Source organism: Erpetoichthys calabaricus, chromosome 11 (genome assembly GCF_900747795.2).
Source record: "Erpetoichthys calabaricus chromosome 11, fErpCal1.3, whole genome shotgun sequence".
Lineage (NCBI taxonomy): Eukaryota > Metazoa > Chordata > Cladistia > Polypteriformes > Polypteridae > Erpetoichthys > Erpetoichthys calabaricus.
Genome location: NC_041404.2, coordinates 90,242,884 through 90,265,118, shown reverse-complemented (window position 1 = coordinate 90,265,118; position 22,235 = coordinate 90,242,884). Strand labels below are relative to the sequence as shown.

Sequence of the window (22,235 nt, the reverse complement as noted above, 5' to 3'; positions counted from 1 at the left end):
ACTCTTTAATTCCACCAGGGGGGGTAAACGTTAATATTTAACATTATACATAGTTATTGTCTGTTTTTTTCACCTGTATTATTATCATTCTTTAATTTAATATTATTTATTGTATCAGCATGCTGCTGCTGAAGAATGTGAATTTCCCATTGGGATTAATAAAGTATCTATCTATCTATCTATCTATCTATCTAATCGGCAAAAATATTCAAGCATCTCATTCTAATTAAGAATTCTACCACTGGACATTCACATTGCAATCAATCAGGTCCTGCTTTTGTCGTCTCACATGTTCCTATATGGCTGCTTATATATTATAATCTAATTTGTCTTCCGCATTATCTTTTCATGGCTTGTTACCAGTCTGTCTAAAATCAAAATCTTCCTTGACCTCTGAAACAACATGCCTATGTTTATATTATTGATTTATGTCATGGTGTTGAGAAACTGGTGTTTCTTTCCTTGAGATGGCATACTTGAATGCTTTCTTTCACAACCCTGCTTTATTGATTGGTAGCAGCCTGCTCATTTTCTCCCCCATTGTCAGAACTTGAGTTGGCTTGCTAGGTTACCTGTTAGATGGCTTGGGCCTTATGACATTCAAATCATCACAGAATTGCTTTAACCTTAGCAGTTAGTCTTCCTTCTTCTACTTTCTCCCTCAGTCAGCACTCAGGACATGTGGCACCTCTCTATCTGAACCTCTTATCTCGCATTACTTTTCACCCTAGAAGTAACCCATCTTCACCCTTTACTCTGTATTCCACAAATCATCCTATAAAAATCTCCCTCTAATTTCACTCTGGTCCAATGTTCTCTCTCCAGTGGCTTCCCCTCTCTCCTACTATATACTCAGGGATGTTTGATTTTGCTCCAGCAATCCCAATTATCAATTCACACAACCAAATCCGCTTCATGAACTTTACCCCACCCATGCAAATGTTTTTTTAAATTAACATTTACCCTGCTCCACTTTGCCTGGCACCATTTTACACATTTTATGGCACTGCTACCTCCACACCCTCCAACCCACATTCTCTTTGGGTACAAGTCTGTCACGTTCTTGCTTAATTTCTTCTTCTGACTGTTTTGCCCCAGACCCTTCTCTTATTTGACCTCTACTCCCAATTCTTACTTAAGCAAATATGACAGCTACAGGGTCCAGACTGAACTACTACTCCTTGCTTCTCAATGTAAAACCCCAGAACATTTCTCTTTTAACATTTAACATTGAATTTAGTTTACCTTGAATGATCCTGAAGTCAAATCAATCATGCTTTAGTCAAGTCAAGAATTGGTCTGCCTCAGCTAAGTCATTTGGACCCTTGTTGTCTCGGTGCCATTAATATTATTCTTGTCAAACCCTGCTTGGGTAGTATGGTTAGCTTCCTATTTCCCTACTGTTCTCTTCCCCTTTAACTATACAACAGTCCTTACATTTGGCACTTCTAGGCTTTGATAGAGGGTTATTCATGGGATTAGATGGTACAGGGGGAAGTGGAGATTTGAAGGTACTGCTGGGCGACACTGTTCCCTTCATAACTAACATGTCTTCATTTTTCTTGTGTATACATTTTGTTAAAAAAAAAAAAAAAAATATCAATTTATTATTTCCTGCAACTGTAAAACTCTAAAAAGGAAATATTTGAAATCCTTCCTTTACCTGAATCAAACATAATTCTAGAAGTACTGGTGGTACAGTAGACTTCAGGAGTTATACCATAAAAGTTTAAACTGATCAAAGTCCAAAGGGAATGCTTTCCTTTATTAATTTAGGACTTCATTCGGAGCACCTCTGATACACAGAAAGAAATTCCTCATATTTCTTCTTCAGCTCTTCAATCTTGGAAACTAAAACACAGAAAAAGATACAGAAACACATGATTTTAATACGAGTGTCAATAATTAAAATAATGGAGGAATATCTTCTAGTCTTAGTAATACTGTAATTCCCAAATGAGTTCATAACAAGTTTAATTAAACAGCTAGTCTTGCTTCTTAATTGCTTTTCACTCTTCATTAAAAGTGGAGAAGTTATAATCAATACAGTTGCATTATGTGCTTGAAAAATGGTTAATGGGACACAGTAAATGAAGTGAAACAACAGACAGTTTATTTTCTTGTATTTCATTCTATATGCTCAAACAGTAAAGGAATTAAACTACACGTGTATATCATTAAAACAAACTGTAAAATCAATCAGTAACTACAGTGAATTTGGTTATAAAATAGGAATGCTTAACACTGACTAAATTAATAAGTAGTTTGTCTATAATTATACCGCCTCAGTGTGCTTCAGTGTTCTCATAACTGGCATTTAAGTTTTCAATATACAGAGAAGGTGGTAAAAATAAAAAAAAGTGTCCAGTACATGACTTTACCTTATACAAAGCTATGATTTGAGAACTAAAATATTAAAATTCAAGATCTTGTGTAGCTAGAATAAAAAATTACAAAAAAAGTATATTCTAAAACTCCAAATATGCTAGAGTATCGGTGGAGATACACAAGCTTGTTGTGCTTATAGTAGTAATTACTAATACAGTAAGACATTACACCAAGCTCTTCAAAGGCTGATAAATGCATTATTTTTTGTTCTGTCTCATGCATACTTGCAAACTGTTTACATAGCAGACATGATGGAAATCAAAAAGGTCACCGATTAGTGCGGCTGTACTTGAACTGCAAGCAGAGTTACTGTCTGTGTGATATTTGAATTTTATACTGTGAAAAGATGATTTTGTTTCTACTTCCACAAAGACATACATGAGAACTAAGCTGAAGTGTTATTGGCTCCTGACGTCTGCAGTCCTATTGTGATTATTTTATTTTTTCCTTCTTTCCATTCATGACCTTTCAAGTGGTGTAAATCAATGTCATGCTTTGTGGCTGCATATGGCTTTTAACATGTTGATGTAAATGTAGAATGGAGCTAGACTTCTGTCCGATACTAAAGAAAATATATGTTTTGCCTTACGGTGGAGTTAAAATGGCTCCAAAAGACAGACGGAAAGATAAAAAATTAAAATTGTTTGCAATTGTCACAACAGAATCATAAAGTACACAATCAATGACATGCCATAACATATTGTGGGGCCAAATGGAGTATACAATATAATAAAACAATAGCAACAACAATGATAACCCTCAGATTGGTGGCACATAGCAGGCACAGACACGACAGAATTCAGTGATCAACATGGCAACAGGATTACAGCTATATGCTTGACTGCATCAATTAAGGATGATTTAAGTCAAAGTATACTGTGACATTGTTCATTAATTGGATGGTGAGACTGCCTTATTTACATACTTGTGTGAGATTTGTCAAACAGGAATCATAGGTAAATAGGTTTTCTGAAATGTTGCGCGTCACACATGTATTTGTTTGCAACAGTCTTAAAGTCTTGCCTATGCAGTCTCTGGTCTGCAGAAGTACAGTAATCCCTCCTCCATCTCGGGGGTTGCGTTCCAGAGCCACCCGCGAAATAAGAAAATCCGCGAAGTAGAAACCATATGTTTATATGGTTAATTTTATATTGTCATGCTTGGGTCACAGATTTGCGCAGAAACACAGGAGGTTGTAGAGAGACAGGAACGTTATTCAAACACTGCAAACAAACATTTGTCTCTTTTTCAAAAGTTTAAACTGTGCTCCATGACAAGACAGAGATGACAGTTCCGTCTCACAATTAAAAGAATGCAAACATATCTTCCTCTTCAAAGGAGTGCGCATCAGGAGCAGATCATGTCAGAGATAGAGAAAAGCAAAAAAATCAATAGGGCTGTTTGGCTTTTAAGTATGTGAAGCACCCGCGGCACAAAGCAGTTGAAGGCGGCAGCTCACACCCCCTCCTTCAGGAGCAGAGAGAGAGAGAGAGAGATAAAAACAAACAACCAAAAAATACGTGCCCTTCGTGCTTTTAAGTATGCGAAGCACTGTGCAGCATGTCGCTTAAAGGAAGCAGCAGCACAGAAGGGAGCAAAGTGAAGATAATCTTTCAGCATTTTTTGACGAGCGTCCCTATTGTCTAGGTGTGCGAACAGCCCCCCTGCTCAATCCCCCAACGTCAGGATCAGAGAAAGTCAGCGCAAGAGAGAGAGAGAGAGAGAGAGAGAGAGAGAGAGAGAGAGAGAGAGAGAAGTACGTTGGGTAGCTTCTCAGCCATCTGCCAATAGCGTCCCTTGTATGAAATCAACTGGGCAAACCAACTGAGGAAGCATGTACCAGAAATTAAAAGACCCATTGTCCGCAGAAATCCGCGAACCAGCAAAAAATCTACGATATATATTTAAATATGTTTACATATAAAATCCGCGATGGAGTGAAGCTGCGAAAGGCGAAGCGCTATATAGCGAGGGATTACTGTATCTACTTAGAATACTTCATGAGGTGCTGGACTCCGACACCCTCCACTGTTAATTTTGGTGCCAGCATGTAACATGTAATCCTTCCATCCATCTTCCAAACTCTTATGCGTCACAAAGAAGTGGAAGCTTATCCCAGTAAGCACTGGACGCAATGCTGGAACAACCAGTGATCACAGCAGCAGCCCATTACAGGTTCATCTCATGCACACAATAACTAATTTAGCATTGTCAATCCACCTAACCTTAGTATATTTGGACTGTGGGAAGACATAAGCACCAAAAGCAAACCCACACAAACACAGGGAGAACATGCTGTCCTTGGGCATTGGCTTTGACATTACATTAGTGTTGTGGTTCTCTCAGTATTGCTAGGTGAAGTCCAAACAATGGTTCAAGCACAGGCCTCTTATCTCAAGTCCAACCCCTCTACCTGTCTGAAGAGTTATTACTAACACTCTTAAGTGAAGGAATCCATCTAATGCTTAATCACGCCCACCCTCTACCCTTCCAGTATAAGCAACTTAAATCACACAAACATTTGCATGTATTCACAGATGAACAATCCTATTTCAAATCGAGAGTGTGAGGGGAGAAAAGTTTACATTGGCTACAGTGGATACAAGGTGGACATGTGAAAGGGGCAAGTACTGGAGGGGATGAGATGTAAAGGGGTCTGTGTGATGCCCTGGGTGCATGCAGACTTAAGTATAACTTATCACCAAGGACATGGATTGTCATAACCAAGGAGACACTAGGGTAGATGAGGACATAAAGAGCAAGATATGGTGCAAAAGTGTAGTTTTTTTTTTGTTTTTTTTTTTTTAAACAAACTTATCAGTATCCGAAAGCTGCAGTGCAGAAATCTTCAAAATAAATAATTCATAAAAATAGTACTTATGGAGGTTAAAATGAATTTAAAAAAGATCCAAATAAAACAGATAAAAAAAGAACAGTCAGAATTTGGTTTCCTTTTTGTTGTTCCTCTGTACGTCACTCTCACTTCTCCGGCTCACCCACTAGGCCTTCTCAGCACAGCCATAACAGTGGCAAATGCAGTCAACATTTGTCAGCCCTGATCCTACTAGCTTAATCAGCATCCATAGGACAATCGTTGGAACCCTCTACACTTCAACAACTTCCTCATGAGGCTTCTCACCTCAGCACTGGATCGATTACCTGAATATGTCTCTCTTCTTCTCATACTTCATTTCTTTTCTCAGTCTCCTCTTCCCCTCCTCCCTAGTTTGGACCATTTTACCCTTCTGAGTGTTTGTGCTTTCCTTAACAATCCAAGGATTGTCAACAGCGGGGATGGCTGTTCTGATTGTACTCACACATAAGCAATCAGTCAGCCAATTTCCCACATTAAAAACTCTGCGGCTGCATGGGTTTCCACTAGCACGCACCTACACCAACATAGCATGAGCCACACTATTTTCAAAACCTTGCACTGCCACACTATATCATAGTATGAGGCAAAACAGCAGTTTGACAATTTCAGAAAGTCGAGTGGGAGGTTCAGCCACTAATGCTAAAGGCTCTCTTGAATGAATTTGATTAAGGAGATACATTTCAGAAATTTATTCTCAATATCCAATTTGATTTTGTTTTTGTAATTCATTTATTGACAGAAAATGATAATTTCCTTTCAAGTCCCTTGCCAACAACATTTATATAAATCGGATTTCATTGGGGTAGCACTCTATTATTATTATTTAGACCACTAGCCCGTAAGTAGTTAAGATAGCGTTCTAAACACAATCATATTAACTTAAGTTTAAGTCCTGGGGTGGGGTGGGGAGACAACAAAAACTGACTGACCAAATATAACACAAAACTGAAAAAAAAATTTGTAAAGGTTTACTCATGATTTCTGTGTACAGTGTACTTTGTAATTTATGCAAAGAAGGCAATGGTAACATCCAATCAAAGCACAATTAAGATTTTCTAGGCACAGTCTGGCTATAGAGATCCTCAAAGCATGCCAGGAACAAACGAGAAAGGTTTCCATTAATTGAGACATTGATATTGGAAGACAATGTTTTCCAGCTTCGCATGCTGCAGAGCTGCTTATACTTCCATCCATGTCTTAAAATTGCTGTCTAGATGCTGTTTTGATAGCTACGCTACTCCAGTATAGGATTATTTGTACATTGTAGCTTATTTTACTCCGCACTAACCTGTGAAAAATCACATGCATGAGAGAAAAATAAAAATTCAAACTGATATTTTTGAAATTGTTAGATTTATTAATATAGTGCTAATATTATTCACTATTTTATTTTTTAATGAAGCTCTTTTATTTACTATTATTTTTTTAAAACATTGTATTTATGAAGAGAAACACTGTTGCCTAGTACTGGAGAAAAATTCTGATCATGGAATCACAAACTAGCCGACTAAGCTATGCAGCTGCTGTAGCAAGAAGCCTCTCATTGAAAAGAAGCAATCAAACAAGTCAAATTCATAGGATATTTTCAAAGAAAAAAAAGATTATACTAATAACTTTTAGCAGAAACCGTGTACACATGTACAGTATACAATATTAACATCATAGTTACATCAGTTACATTTCTCCTGGCCAGTTGCAATTGCCAATTGTAAGTTTTCAAAATGAAAACCAACTGGTCTGAATCAGATTGCCGGTTCCAGGAGTACCCTGTCTTCGTGTCACGAGGCCGGTTTAAAGATAACCCCCTAAGGACTAGGGCAGAATAATTCAGTTTATGGACCAGATAAAGAGTGCCCAAAGCTGCTTCAGTAAGAGGTCAGTGCTACAGCTTCAGCTAGTTTAAATAAAAGTAAAAATAAATAAATACATAAATACACACACCCACACATATACAAAACCTACAATTTGTAATCAAGTAAACAAGAGGGACTTGGACAACATACAGGCTTGCGCAGACAAAACTTAAAGTAAATGTAAAGTATCACGTGTAGGAAGTAAAATGTTTGGTTTGAATATACAATGGGAGGTCTGAAAATGAAAAAGTACACCTTTAAAAAGGAGTTTTAGGAGTCACAGTGAACCGATCATTACCACCTTCTAGACAGTATTCAGAAGCCATTAAAAAGGCTAATTGAATGTTAGGTTATATAGCACAACATGTAGAGTACAAGTCAAAGAAGGTTATGTTGAAGCCTTTTCAGTTTGAGCAAAAAAAGATTAAGTGGAGACATGAATGAAGAGTTTAAAATTAGGAAAGGAATTAGTACAGTGGATCAAGACTGATACTTTAAAATGAGTTCATCAAGAACACCTATTAAGGGTAAAATCATTAGGAAGTGTTTCTTCACAAAGGGGAGTATAGGAGCATGGAATAAGTTGCCAAGTAGTGTGGTAGACAGAGGAGCTTTAGGATCCAGAAAATTAAGTTGAACTGCTTAAATAACACTTATCTATTAGAACTGACCTCAAGAAGTCATCCCCAACAGAACAAAATGAAAAGGTTTTCCTACTTCGCACTATGTCACTCCTTAAAAATTAGACCAGAATATAGTCAAAAATGTTCCAATTTCTGGCTGATGTATGCAGTTTGATTGTGTGTTTTGATTGCTTCACAGCTTTTTTTTTTTTTGATTTGCTATTAACATTCAAATTGTGGACTCACTCATTCCTTATTTATAACCCAACGCAATGGAATCATATCACATACAGAAATTACACTAGTCCTTCTGTACACGTTTACTAGCACTAGAACTTAGATCTTTTCTAAGACTTTACTTTGTTATGTGGCAGATGCTGAAAATATAGATAAGCAATACACGCAGGAGGGTCTTACATTTACATCAGGATGTTTAATGGGGTGACTGGCTGATCGCCATCATGGGAGGACGTGATTGGTTCCAGTTGCCCCATTTGCTTTCTGTGGGTCATTAATTGAGATGCCACTCCCACAGAGGTATAAAAGCATAGCCCGAGGAGGACAAGGAAAATCAGAGTACAAAGAAAAAAATGTGAAAAGAAAGGAGGGATAAAAGTAGAATTGTGGGAGTCAGAGTTAGCATGGTAAAGGGAAGCAGTCTGATGGTGTATGTATTACAGGGATTTTATACTGAAAAGCAATTATTAAAATAGAATTTCAGAAAATGAAAGGAAGACCAAGTGTAACTCACAAAGAACACAATATTAACTTTTTCATTTAGCTATCATTCCTCAGCTAATTAAGTATATGGACTGCTTAGGTAGCAATCAAGGTAAATTATTTTGCCAAAATAGAAATGAGATGGAGTTTCCAAATTCAAAGCAAAACTGTTTGATCGATAAGTATTTTCTATCACAAACCTAAATATTAAATCCTAAAATATCAGATTATGGATTACTGAACTTACAAAGTGAGGTCATTTGGTCATTTTCCCAAAAGTCTTTCTTTTGCTGATGACCATCTACAGCAGAACAAACAACTTCTGAAACTTCAATTACTTGGGCTGTGGCTTGCAGATCCTACACAATAAAAACAGGCATTAACTGTGGTAAGAACAATATAGTCTTTGTCAAATTAACAAACCAAAACAACTTTGCAAAAATTAAATTGTAAACTGCAGCCTACACAGAGGAGGACTTTGTGCAGCAGCTCTGTTTGGTATTGGACAAAACTCAAAAACAGAAAAGAATGAGGAAAGAAATTGTCCAGAAATACCTCTCTGTGAACTTTACATGTGGCGGTGAAGATTATCAAAACATTAGCATACAGTAATTGAATAAGAGAAAAAAAAAAATATGAGGAAGAATATACTAAAATATGCTGAGAGGTAATAAAGCAGAACATACGGTAACTATTCTAAGAATAACTGTCCAAAAAAAGAATATGGAGCACGTAAATATCTTAATGTATTTCATGTAGATGTGTGTCATAAGTTTTTTTTTTTTTTTACTACTGCAGTTTAACTAGCCTAGAATAAAAAGAAAAAAAAAAAAAGATCAACATAGAAACAAGTATCAGCTGAGGGGCTGTCAGGCATAGGCCAAATGTTTTAGGATGACCTACATTATGTAAAGACCAACTGTTTTACTACATAAAGTTTCTAGTATTTCACACATTATAATAAATCAGGAACACTACCTTAATATGAGCACTTTCAAATACAGGATGCACAACACGTAATTGTTTAAATGTACCTGATATTCCTTGTATTTCAAAGAGGCATACATACTCTTTGTAAAGAATATACTGTATGCAATGAATATATTAATTTCTTACAACCTAACCATAAGTTAACTATGTTGTGTTTCTGCCTTTAATGTGTTTAGAGTTTCAATCTAATTGTTTTCTGCCAGTATTAAGTGCTTTTTTACACAAGTTTTTAAACATTAGGTATGAACAATATGAAATGACCTCAGCAAAATTAATTCTATGTTAAATGCATAGCATAAATAAGAAGCTTATACCAATGTAAAATAGATAAAATTCAGTGTGAAGACCAACTAAAACTAAACTGAATTTCCAACAAAGACCATATATAAGAGATATAAAAACTAGTATAATAAAGCAAAATTATATCCACCTTACTACCATGCTAACAGATTTTACCTGTGTAAAGAAAAACTTCAAAAACAAAGAAGGCATTTAGACTTAAAACTGTGGCAAAATAGAAAACTGCAGGTTACACTTTCCTACAAAAGAAGAAACTTCACAAATTTGCAGCTCAATGCAACGATAAAAAGTTTTACCATTGTTCTCCAACTACAGCTTTTAAGTGTGCCTTTGCGACAAAGCAACTGCTGGCGTCAATGATGTCCCTTTTATAATAATATTGACTACTAACCTACTTCCAGTTGGTCTCGTTTGCTTAAATTAAAACACTTCTAAGAATTCTTCATTAACGGAACATTCTCTTTTGTAGTTTGGAGACCAACACATTTGAACAGCTAGACATCAGTTTCGAATAAAACATACCTGTGTGCAAGCATCAAGCTGCTGATAAACAAACTGGAAGGTAACTGCACTATTACTCATTTCTGGAGGTTCCCGATTGCAGTATTCCCGAAAGTCACTAGCAAACACTTGACTGAATGCAGCCATCAGCTGAGATAAATCACAAATGGCCAGCTTCAATGCTTGGGGCAAAAACTGACTGGAGGTTATACCATTAGGGTCGTCTGTCAAATGGGTACACTGAAATAGAAGGAAACCATTTATTTTTGCAGAATGTACTTTAAGCCTAAAAAAAATGATCAAAAATACATTGCATCAAGTTATATTTTCTAGGGAACATACACATTTTGGAAACAACTTTTTTCACCCCAAAACAGTAGACATTAATGGATGTTTCTAACACTTCATACTCACATTTGCATTACAGTAATCCCTCCTCCATCGCGGGGGTTGCGTTCCAGAGCCACCCGCGAAATAAGAAAATCCGCGAAGTAGAAACCATATGTTTACATGGTTATTTTTATATTGTCATGCTTGGGTCGCAGATTTGCGCAGAAACACAAGAGGTTGTAGAGAGACAGGAACGTTATTCAAACACTGCAAACAAACATTTGTCTCATTTTCAACAGTTTAAACTGTGCTCCATGACAAGACAGATGACAGTTCCGTCTCACAATTAAAAGAATGCAAACATATCTTCCTCTTCAAAGGAGTGCGCGTCAGGAGCAGATAATGTCAGAGATAGAGAAAAGCAAACAAATCAATAGGGCTGTTTGGCTTTTAAGTATGCGAAGCACCGCAGCACAAAGCTGTTGAAGGCGGCAGCTCACACCCCCTCCGTCAGGAGCAGAAAAAGAGAGAGATAAAAACAAAATTAAAAATCAATATGTGCCCTTCGAGCTTTTAAGTATGCGAAGCACCGTGCAGCATGTCGCTTCACGAAGCAGCTGCACAGAAAGTAGCAATGTGAAGATAATCTTTCAGCATTTTTAGACGAGCGTCCGTATCGTCTAGGTGTGCGAACAGCCCCCCTGCTCAATCCCCCTACGTCAGGATCAGAGAAAGTCAGCGCAAGAGAGAGAGAAAAGTAAGTTGGGTAGCTTCTCAGCCATCTACCAATAGCGTCCCTTGTATGAAATCAACTGGACAAACCAACTGAGGAAGCATGTACCAGAAATTAAAAGACCCAATGTCCGCAGAAATCCGCGAACCAGCAAAAAATCCGCGATATACATTTAAATATGCTTACATATAAAATCCACGATAGAGTGAAGCCGCAAAGGCAAAGCGCGATTAAGTGAGGGATTACTGTATTGCTATTATAATCTGAAACACTTACCCAGATTGCCACATAAAGGAAATATGTAGGGAGGAGAAAAAAAACAGTATATAAAAAAAATAACAATTTGCAAAAATATAACCACTACATCTTCCAACAATAAAATTTAGACAGTACATAAAGGTATTGTTAAAATAATGGTACATCAACCATTCATAGTGGGTTATTTTGCCCTTCTGGGATGGTTTTGTGCCACCTACAATGGTCTTGATTTGCACCAATTGCTTAATAGACACTGTCAGTTACACAACAACTGAACTGGATTAAGTGGGTAACAAAATGGGGCAATGAATTCAGTCATAATACTTTATTTTTGTATTACCTCCATTTGGATTTTTGCTAAAGCATCAGTAGTTTTTTTCAGAGTTGATGAAACTTCTTCCAGACTGAATTCTTTACACTTCCGAGTAAGACTGCGCCATCTGAAAAGAAAATACATTTTCCAAATATACCCAGTGCAGGAATGCTCTATTTTGATTATTATTATTACTTTCATACAGTGCTTTTTACAGAAGTCTTGATTCGGTATACAAAAACAATAAAAAGGAATATTTTAAAAGTGTTAGTGAAATATAAGCAGTAATTTCAGTGAAATTATGTAATGCTTGCAGTGTTTCTCAACCTTTGTGGGTTCACAACCCATTTTAACTTTAAGTTCATTAATGACTCACAAATAGCAATCGAAGTCTAAACCGGGGTTTGGGAGGTTAAAACAACTCCGAGTGGAAAAGCAGTGTTTCTCCTTAGTGAAACAATTATGGCTATAGACATGGAAAATATCACCCAGGACTGTCAAAAGCTTTAGTGGGCGGGGAGGCAGGGGGTGGTTTCATCACATCTTAGCAAGCAAAAATGCGATTTTTTTTTTCCCTCGTGTGGTTGATACCCAGTGATGGCCACATTGGTAACAAGCCCATTTTCTGATATTGCTATAAAATTTCATTGTGCTTCAACCACAGTATATTGTACATCGGGTATTGCCGTCGTCATGCTCATTTTCACATTTTTTATTACAAAAATCAAAATATCACATAGCAATACACAGAGAACTTAATGACCAATGACAAAAGCATTTTAGGAAACCTTTACTGGAATAACCTAGAACAAACACACACAGTGGTAAATTACAGAGATTATAAATCTCCAGTTTTATCTGTAAAATGCACAGGCTTCATTATCTGCGCCTCCACCATCAGCATGTCCAGTTACACCTTTTTCTTTGTACTTTCAGAGCACAGTAAAGCAAGAGGCTCAAGTACACCTTTTTTTTTTTTTGGTTAATATTTTGAGAAGCCTGTGGTCATCATGTTATTTTTGAATGGGTAAGACTGTCCACCAGGGCCATGTTCACATACAGTCTAAGCACCCATGTCGTAGCATGCCAATCGGACCAAAAGTGCTCGCAGTTTGAGTTAGTTTGAGCACATGTATGACTGGTGACTATGATGCAGTGCAAGTAGCTTCTTGCCCAAAATTAAAAAAAAAATAAAAATAAAAATCATCGCCCTGTGTATGCCCGGCATTACAGTAAGCATGCGTGAAAGTTCTGTGCATGGCTGTTATAGCTGTGTGATGTCACACTGGCCTTGCAAAGCATCATGGGGCACTTGAAGAAAAAAAAAAAAAAAACAAAAAAGCTGTTTTAAGCTAACCACAAGGTTAATTTCCAGGAAAATATTCGGTGAACAAGGCGAGAACACAGCATATTCACTGTGAAAAATGTTTTGACAAATTTTACCAATCAACACTAAATACGGGGTGTGGAGCCTTCATGCTAGTTTTCCTGGATTTCTAACATGGCAACAAATTGTCTTCACATATGGTCTTTATTTTAATTTTGAGAACAAAAAAAAAAAAAAAAAAAAAAAAAAAAAAAGTCACAGGGAGCAAGATCTGCTGAATACATGGCGAGTGTGCCGTCATGGCGCACCGGTGTATGCAGGTGCGAGGTCAATGGTGTAAAACGCATTTTTGCAAGTGCCTCTGGTCCAGATTTTTTTTTTGTTTTTTTAACTGATGCTTACCCGCTGATGCCTCAACAGTTCAGTGTAATGTTGCTGATTAACAGTATATTCATGGAGAAATGCTTTAACAATTCCATTGTTCTGATATTCAATGACCCGATGTACGTTTTTCAATTTGCAGAAAAAAAAAAAAAATTGCCTAAGCCATTTGTGTGATTGTTGAAGAAACTTGGTAGACTGATTAACAAAACTGTAGATGCAATACATTCTATGCCTGTGCTACTGATCAATTCTGGGAATTTTTGAGGTGATAGGAAGGCAACAGTAACTCAAACAACCACTCATTACAACTGAGGCATGCAGAAGAGGATCTCTGAATGCACAACACATTGAACCTTGAAGCAGATGGGTTACAGCAGCAGAACACTACACTGGGTGGCACTCCTGTCAGCTAAGGACAGGCAACCGAGGCTACAATTCGCACAGGTTCACCAAAATTGAACAACAGAAGATTGAAAAAACATTGCCTGGTCTGAGGAGTCTCGATTTCTGCTGTGACATTCAGATAGGTGGTCAGAAATAGGCATCAACAAAATGAAAGCATGGATTCTTCCTGCCTTGTATGAACGGTTCAGGCTGGTAATGGTGGTGTGGGGGATATTTTCTTGGCATACTTTGGGATCCTTAGTACCAACTGCGCATCATTTAAATGCCACAGCCTGCCTGAGTATTATTGCGGACTATATCGATCGCTTTATGACTGCAGTGTACCCATCTTCTGATGGCTACTTCCAGCAGGATAATGCACTATTTCATAAAGCTCAAATCATCTCAAACTGGTTTCTTGAACATGACAATGACTTCACTGTACTCAAATGGCTTCCACAGTTACCTGAGGTGCTCTATTAGTTTGAGATCTGGTATGTGCTGGAATGGGAGATTCTTATTATGGACGTGCCGCCAACAAAACTGCAGCAAAATGTGCTATTCTAACATGCCAATATGGACCAAAATCCCTGGTGCATGTTTCCAGCACCTTGTATCTATGCCATGAAAAATTATAGTAGTTCTGAAGGCAAAAGGGGGTCCAATCCGGTACAAGCAAGGTGTATCTAATAAAGTGGCCAGTGAGTGTATATATGCAATGAATACAATCACTTTGACAACTTACATCAAGATAAAGTTTCCAGAGAATGTGTTTGAGTTAAAGTTCTGATCTATGCTGTGTCTGCCTTTAATGTGTTTAAAGGTTTACTCCATGCATTTGTTTTTGTCACTACTAAGGGCTTTTTTATGTAGATGTATTTAAACATTAGATAAGAGTGGCAAGAAATGGTCTTAGCAAAACTAGTTCTATAATAAATGCCCTGCAGAAATGTTAAATTACATCAGATTAAATACAAAAAAGGCCACTTGTATTTGGGCAAATTGGGACTACATACTTATAAAATATAAAATCACAGTAAACAGAAGTATTAAGATGACAAGATGTGGCACATACAAAGAAAACTTGGACTGTGTGGGAGTTTCTAAAAGAAAGTGATACATTGATTATTTCTCAGTAGCATATTTCTTTAAAGTTAAAGGGAGTCTGCTTGCTTGCATTTCAGTCTTGCATACATGTCCATCATGAACCACAAGTGGTCACTTACTGGACATCCCAGAGATCGAAGCTAGTCTGTATTGATTTTTCTGGTGTCTTAAGAGTCTGACAAGACCTGAACAATTATTAACCTAGCCTCTGTTAGAATCACTTTCTTCAGGAGACAACGGTTCATACCATAGCAGGAAACAACATATACAACAGATGGAAACAGATAAATGCCCCCTAACTTCAGATACTTGCAAAGAAGAACTTATTATATATATATATATATATATATATATATATATATATATATATATATATATATATGCAACCAAAATGTGTAAGACAAATGTAAAATTGTCCCTTTAAGAATCAGTACAGAGGTCTCTGCTTGATTGTACCCAGTGAAAGACTTGCCCCCAGTGCTGCAGAGTTAGTCTCTGCCGCCCATGGAAACTGGATAGCAGGTTAAAAATAGATGGATGAATAGTTTTTAGCAGTCATACTGAGGAAGGTAACAGTTGTTGCACTGATAAACTGTTTGATTTACAGAATCAAACATAAAAATGTTAAACATACTTCACTAACTTTGCACTTGGCTTTAAAAAAAAAAAAAAGAAAAAAAAAAGTGATTTGTCATTGTCATTAACTATTAAGAAATTTTAGTTATTTTACTGTTTGCTTCCAGAATCCTTTTTCTTAATTATTTCTGTTATGTGAGCTGGCCAAGGGTTGCAAACAGGGCTCAAAAGCGATGGTAGATGCGGATTTGAGAATAGTTCCTTCAGAAGCTGCTCATTTCTGTAGGCAGAACACAAACAAAACAAACAGGTCAAAAGATAAGATTTTGGGGAGGAAGAAAAAAAAAAAAAAAAAAAAAAAAAAAAAAAAAGACAGTTACATTTATTGAAGGTAATATGTGAAGTATACAATACTCCTGAGAGTGCAAGTCAATTTTATACTTACCCAAAGGACACAGAGAAGTCTTCAAATCGCTCACTTTCTAATATACTGACAAGCTGTCCCATAAAAGCTAGCTGACGCTTTGGGCTTGCACAACCCTAAAAAATTGAGAGAAGGCAACAGCTATTCATTAGAAGTTGGGAAATTGGGAGATATTAGCCAGTCTTACCTACATGCCTTATTCCAAAATGGATTAAATTCGTTTTTTTCCTCAGAATTCTACACAAAATGACAACGTGAAAAAAAAGTTTGAGATTTTTGCAAATTAAAAATAAAAAAATTGAGAAAGCACATGTACATAAAGTACTCACAGCCTTTGCCATGAAGCTCAAAATTGAGCTCAGGTGCATCCTGTTTCCCCTGATCATCCTTGAGATGTTTCTGCAGATTAATTGGAGTCCACCTGTGGTAAATTCAGTGGATTGGACAGGATTTGGAAAGGCACACACCTGTCTATAGAAGGTCCCACAGTTGACAGTTCATGTCAGAGCACAAACCAAGCATGAAGTCAAAGGAATTGTCTGTAGACCTCTGAGACAGGATTGTCTCAAGGCACAAATCTGGGGAAGGTTACAGAAAAATCTCTGCTGCTTTGAAGGTCCCAATGAGCACAGTGGCCTCCATCATCCGTAAGTGGAATAAGTTCGAAACCACCAGGACTCTTCCTAGAGCTGGCTGGCCATCTAAACTGAGCGATTGGGTGAGAAGGGCCTTAGTCAGGGAGGTGACCAAGAACCCGATGGTCACTGTCAGAGCTCCAGAGGTCCTTCGTGGAGAGAGGAGAACCTTCCAGAAGGACAACCATCTCTGCAGCAATCCACCAATCAGGCCTGTATGGTAGAGAGGCCAGATGGAAGCCATTCCTTAGTAAAAGGCACATGGCAGCCCGCCTGGAGTTTGCCAAAAGGCACCTGAAGGACTCTCAGACCATGAGAAAGAAAATTCTCTGGTCTGATGAGACAAAGATTGAACTCTTTGGTGTGAATGCCAGGCGTCACGTTTGGAGGAAACCAGGCACCGCTCATTACCAGGCCAATACCATCCCTACAGTGAAGCATTGTGGTGGCAGCATCATGCTGTGGGGATGCTTTTCAGCGGCAGGAACTGGGAGACTAGTCAGGATAAAGGGAAAGATGACTGCAGCAATGTACAGAGACATCCTGGATGAAAACCTGCTCCAGAGCGCTCTTGACTTCAGACTGGGGTGACGGTTCATCTTTCAGCAGGACAACGACCCTAAGCACACAGCCAAGATATCAAAGGAGTGGCTTCAGGACAACTCTGTGAATGTCCTTGAGTGGCCCAGCCAGAGCCCAGACTTGAATCCGATTGAACATCTCTGGAGAGATCTTAAAATGGCTGTGCACCTACGCTTCGAATCCAACCTGATGGAGCTTGAGGGGTGCTGCAAAGAGGAATGGGCGAAACTGGCCAATGATAGGTGTGCCAAGCTTGTGGCATCATATTCAAAAAGACTTGAGGCTGTAATTGCTGCCAAAGGTGCATCGACAAAGTACTGAGCAAAGGCTGTGAATAGTTATGTACATGTGATTTCTCAGTTTTTTTATTTTTAATACATTTGCAAAAACCTCAAGTAAACTTTCTTCAGGTCATCATTATGGGGTGTTGTGTGTAGAATTCTGAGGAAAAAAAATGAATTTAATCCATTTTGGAATAAGGCGGTAACATAAAATTTGGAAAAAGTGATGCGCTGTGAATAATTCTCTGGATGCACTGTATGTACATGTAGTATTTTAGTGAGAATACCATTTTACCCTTTGTACTTTCAACACTGTTTTCCATTTTGTACTTGGTACAACAGAGTGTACAGCAGAAGTATTGAGGAAAAGCTCGATACAATGCATAAAAGATGTAATATTGTGAAGGGTTGCCTGCAGGCAGAGGCTGTAATCTTGGCTATTATGAATTGTGCAAGCAGAATTAAAGAAGCTGATATAGTCTACATATAGATAATGGCAATGTTGATGTTTTGGAAGGAACGATGACAAAGGAGAGATGCATGGAAGAAATCTCAGTGGTCACCCATTTTAATTTCAAAAGGTGGGCCTCTAACCCTGTAGTTTAAAGTTTATGCAAGCTTTGTGGGAAGAATTATGCTACATGGGAGTGAGATGTGGCCAACGATGGCAGAATACGAAGCAAATTTGTAAAGAACAGAAAAGAGGATGATCAGTGTTATGAAGTGAGAAGACAACAAATTGCTAGTTATAATGTGAATGCAATGGGTGTTTTGTGGAGAAGAAACCGACTAAGGTGATTTGGGCATGTGCAGTGACAGGCAGAAAATAACAGAGTTGAGAAGTGTTCTATGTTTGAATTAAGAACTTGTTCTCTTTTGTGTGAAATTAGACTACATAATGACGGTTGGTTGGACTCATGCACTACTTAATTGTATTTCTTGGTTTACTGTGGTGTCACAAATAGATGTTTATATACAGAACATGGGATTATACAATACAAGACCCTGTCAATTTATTTTATTAAAAGAATCATTTTGAAGTCTATGTAACACTTCAATTTAGGGGTTACAAGTATATTTAGAACACTAAGAGTGACAATTTACCAGTCAACACCTAAAACAAAACCTTCTACTGCCAAATGCAATATTAGAACAAGGGACATTATTCACAATTCTATATAAAATATTGACATCAAATATGCTTTATTACTTTACTGACTGATAAGGGACACAGATTTCAAATAATTTAGAATGTGGTCATCTTCATGTCAGTGGATTGCCAGTGTGAGCATCTTGTTGCATTTTACCAATAATGCCCTTACATGGCCTCAGCAACTGCTTGTGAGATGAGAATGCATCTGCTTTAAAGAACACACTAACCCTTGGGGTGAATTTGTACTCCTCTAAAAGTCTGTAACAGGGGTGGCCAACTTGTCTTTGGCTGTAATCTATTCTGGGACTAATATATACACACACATTATATATATATATATATATATATATATAAATATATATATATTATATATATATATATACACACAAAAAAATAATAAGTTTAGATATACCACAAAAAACCCAGCCACAGGGGATGCACAAACTAGTCCGTTTTTGTGCCAGTCCCAAGCCCAGATAAATGGAGAGGGTTACGTCAGGAAGGGCATCTGTAGTAAAATTTTACCAGATCAACATGTGGACTACAATACAGATTTCCATACCGAAATGGTCGAGTTCCGGGTTAACAACGACTGCCACCAGTACTGTTAGCCAACAGGATGCTGGTGGAAACTGGGCTATTGTTGGCTGAAGAAGGAGAAGAGTGGGGGGACGTGTGCGGAGGAAAGAGGAAATGAGTAAGGTAAAGAGTGGAACGAAGGGTAAGAAACTTTGAATGTTGGCAGTGAAATGGGTAAGGGGAGAGAGTTAGCCGATATGGAGAGCAGGAAGGTTCATATATTCTGCATGCAAGAGACTAAATGGAAGGGAAGTAAGGCCAGGTGGATCGGAGGTGGATTCAAATTGTTCTATCATGATGTGGAAGGGTGGAGAAATGGGGTAGGGATTATTCTGAAGGAACAGTATGTCAAGAGTGTTTTGGAGGTGAAAAGAGTGTCCGAGAGAATAATTATGAATTTGGAAAATGGAGGTGTGATGATGAATGTTGTTAATGCATATGCCCTGCAAGTTGGGTCTGTGATGGATGAGAAAGAAGATTTCTGGAGGGAGTTGAAATGATGGGCAGTGTACCCAAGGGATAGAAAGTGGCGATTGGAGCGGGTTTTAATGGACATGTTAGTGTAGGGAACAGAGGAGACGAGAAGGTGATGGCCAAGTATGGTGTCATGGACAGGAATGAAGAAGGTCAGATGATATTGGATTTTACAAAAAGGATGGGCATGGCTGTGGTGAATACATATTTTAAGAAGAGGGAGGAACATAAGCACATATCACATATCTTGTATCTTATACAATCTGATAAAAGATAAAAGATTGCAAAGTGGTGGCAAGGGAAAGTGTAGTTAGGAAGCATAGGATGGTGGTCTGTAGGATGACGTTGGAGATCAAGAAGAGAAGGAGAGTGAGGGCAGAGCCAAGGATCAAATGGTGGAAGTTGAAAAAGGAAGACTAAGATGGAGTTTAGGGTGGAGGTAGGACAGGCACTGGGTGGCAATGAAGAGTTACCAGACAGCTGTGCATCTACATCAGAAGTAGTAAGGGTGACAGCAAGAAGGGTGCTTGGCGTGACATCTGGACAAAGGAAGGAGGAAAAGGAAACCTGGTGGTGGAATGGAGAAGTACAGGAGAGTATACAGAGGAAGAGGATGGTGAAGAAGTGGGATAGTCAGAGAGATGCAGAAAGTAGACAAGCATACAAGGAGATAAGGCGCAAGGCGAAGAGAGGTGGCAAAGACTAAAGAAAAGGCGTATTATGAGTTGTATGAAAGGCTGGACACTATGGAGGGAGAAAAGGACCTGTACCGATTGGCTAGACAGAGGGACCGAGCTGGGAAAGATGTGCAGCAGGTTACGGTGATAAAGGATAATGATGGTAATGTACCCACAAGCGAGGAGGGTGTGTTAAGCAGATGGAAAGAGTACTTTGAGAGGCTGATGAATGAAGAGAATGAGAGAGAGCGTGAGAGAGAAGGTTGGATGATGTGGAGATAGTGAATCAGGAAGTGCAACAGATTAGCAAGAGGGAAGTAAGGACAGCTATGAAGAAGATGAAGAATGGAAAGGCAGTGGGTCCAGATGACATACCTATGGAAGCATGGAGGTGTTTAGGAGAGATGGAAGTGGAGTTTTTAACCAGATTGTTTAATGGAATCTTGGAAAGCAAGAGGATGCCTGAGGAGTGGAGAAGTGTACTGGCACTGATTTAAGAATAAGGGGGATATGCAGAGCTGTAGTAACTTGAGGGAGATAAAATGAGCCACAGCATGAAGTTATGGGAAAGAGTAGTGGAAGCTTGGTTAAGAAGGGAGGCGACAATTAGTGAACAGCTGTATGGTTTCATGCCAAGAAAGAGTACAACAGATGCAATGTTTGCTCTGAGGGTGTTGATGGAGAAGTTATAGAGAAGGCCAGAATGGATTGTGTCTTTGTGGACTTGGAGAAAGCATATGACAGGATGCCTTGAGAGGAGTTGTGGTATTGTATGAGGAAGTCAGGAGTGGCAGAGAGGTATGTAAGAGTTGTACAGGATATGTATGAGGGAAGGGTGACAATGGTGAGGTCTGCGGTAGGAGTGACGGATGCATTCAATGTGGAGGTGGGATTACATCAGGGATCGGCTCTGAGCCCTTTCTTTTTTGCAATGGTGATTGTCAGGTCGACAGATGAGATTAGACAGGAGTCCAATTGGACTATGATGTTTGCTGATATTATGATCTGTAGCGAGATTAAGGAGCAGGTTGAGGAGACCCTGGAGAGGTTGAGATATGCTCTAGAGAGGAGAGAAATGAAGGTCAGTAGGAACAAGACAGAATACATGTGTGTGAATGAGAGGAAGGTTAGTGGAATGGTGAGGATACATGTAGCAAAGTTGGCGAAGGTGGAGAAGTTTAAATACTTAGGATCAATAGTACAGAGTAACAGGGACTGTAGAAGAGAGGTGAAAAAGTGCAGGCAGGGTGGTGTGGGTGGAGAAGTGTCTCAGGAGTAACTTGCGACAAGAGGGTTATCAGCAAGAGTGAAAGGGAAGGTTTACAGGACGGCAGTGAGACCAGCTTTGCTATATGGGTTTGAGATGGTAGCACTGACCAGAAAGCAGGAGACAGCAGAGTTAAAGATGCTAAGATATTCATTGAGTGTGATGAGGATGGACAGGATTAGAAATGAGTACATTAGAGGGTCGGCTCAGGTTTGACAGTTGGGAGACAAAGTCAGAGGTGAGATTGCGTTGGTTTGGGCATATGCAGAGGAGAGATGCTGGGTATATTGGGAGAAGGATGCTAAGGATAGAGCTGCCAGGCAAGAGGAAAAAAGGAAGGCCTAAGAGAAGGTTTATGGATGTGGTGAGAGAGGACATGCAGGTGATGGGTGTGACAGAGCAAGATGTGGAGGACAGGAAGATATGGAACAAGATGATCAGCTGTGGCAACTCCTAACGGAAGTAGCCGAAAGATAAGATGAAGAAGAAGAAATGCCACAA

The 22,235-nt window shown here is 38.5% G+C and overlaps 1 protein-coding gene across 2 annotated transcripts in view; it reads right to left on the bottom strand.

Annotated features, from left to right (window-relative positions):
- Positions 1 to 1,573: 1,573 nt before the first annotated feature.
- haus7 (HAUS augmin-like complex, subunit 7) overlaps positions 1,574 to 22,235 on the bottom strand; it is a 45,589-nt gene continuing 24,927 nt past the window's right edge. The window contains exons 5-10 of one of the 2 annotated variants that reach the window (XM_051933888.1): positions 16,108 to 16,202; positions 15,817 to 15,942; positions 11,912 to 12,011; positions 10,272 to 10,490; positions 8,698 to 8,818; positions 1,574 to 1,843 (exon numbers count right to left, since the gene is read on the bottom strand). In XM_051933888.1, the coding sequence (XP_051789848.1) occupies positions 1,839 to 1,843; positions 8,698 to 8,818; positions 10,272 to 10,490; positions 11,912 to 12,011; positions 15,817 to 15,942; positions 16,108 to 16,202 (666 nt within the window). In that variant the 3' untranslated portion in view covers positions 1,574 to 1,838. Of the gene's footprint in view, positions 1,852 to 8,697; positions 8,819 to 10,271; positions 10,491 to 11,911; positions 12,012 to 15,816; positions 15,943 to 16,107; positions 16,203 to 22,235 lie in introns of both variants that reach the window. The other variant, XM_028813578.2, reaches the window with a different exon arrangement.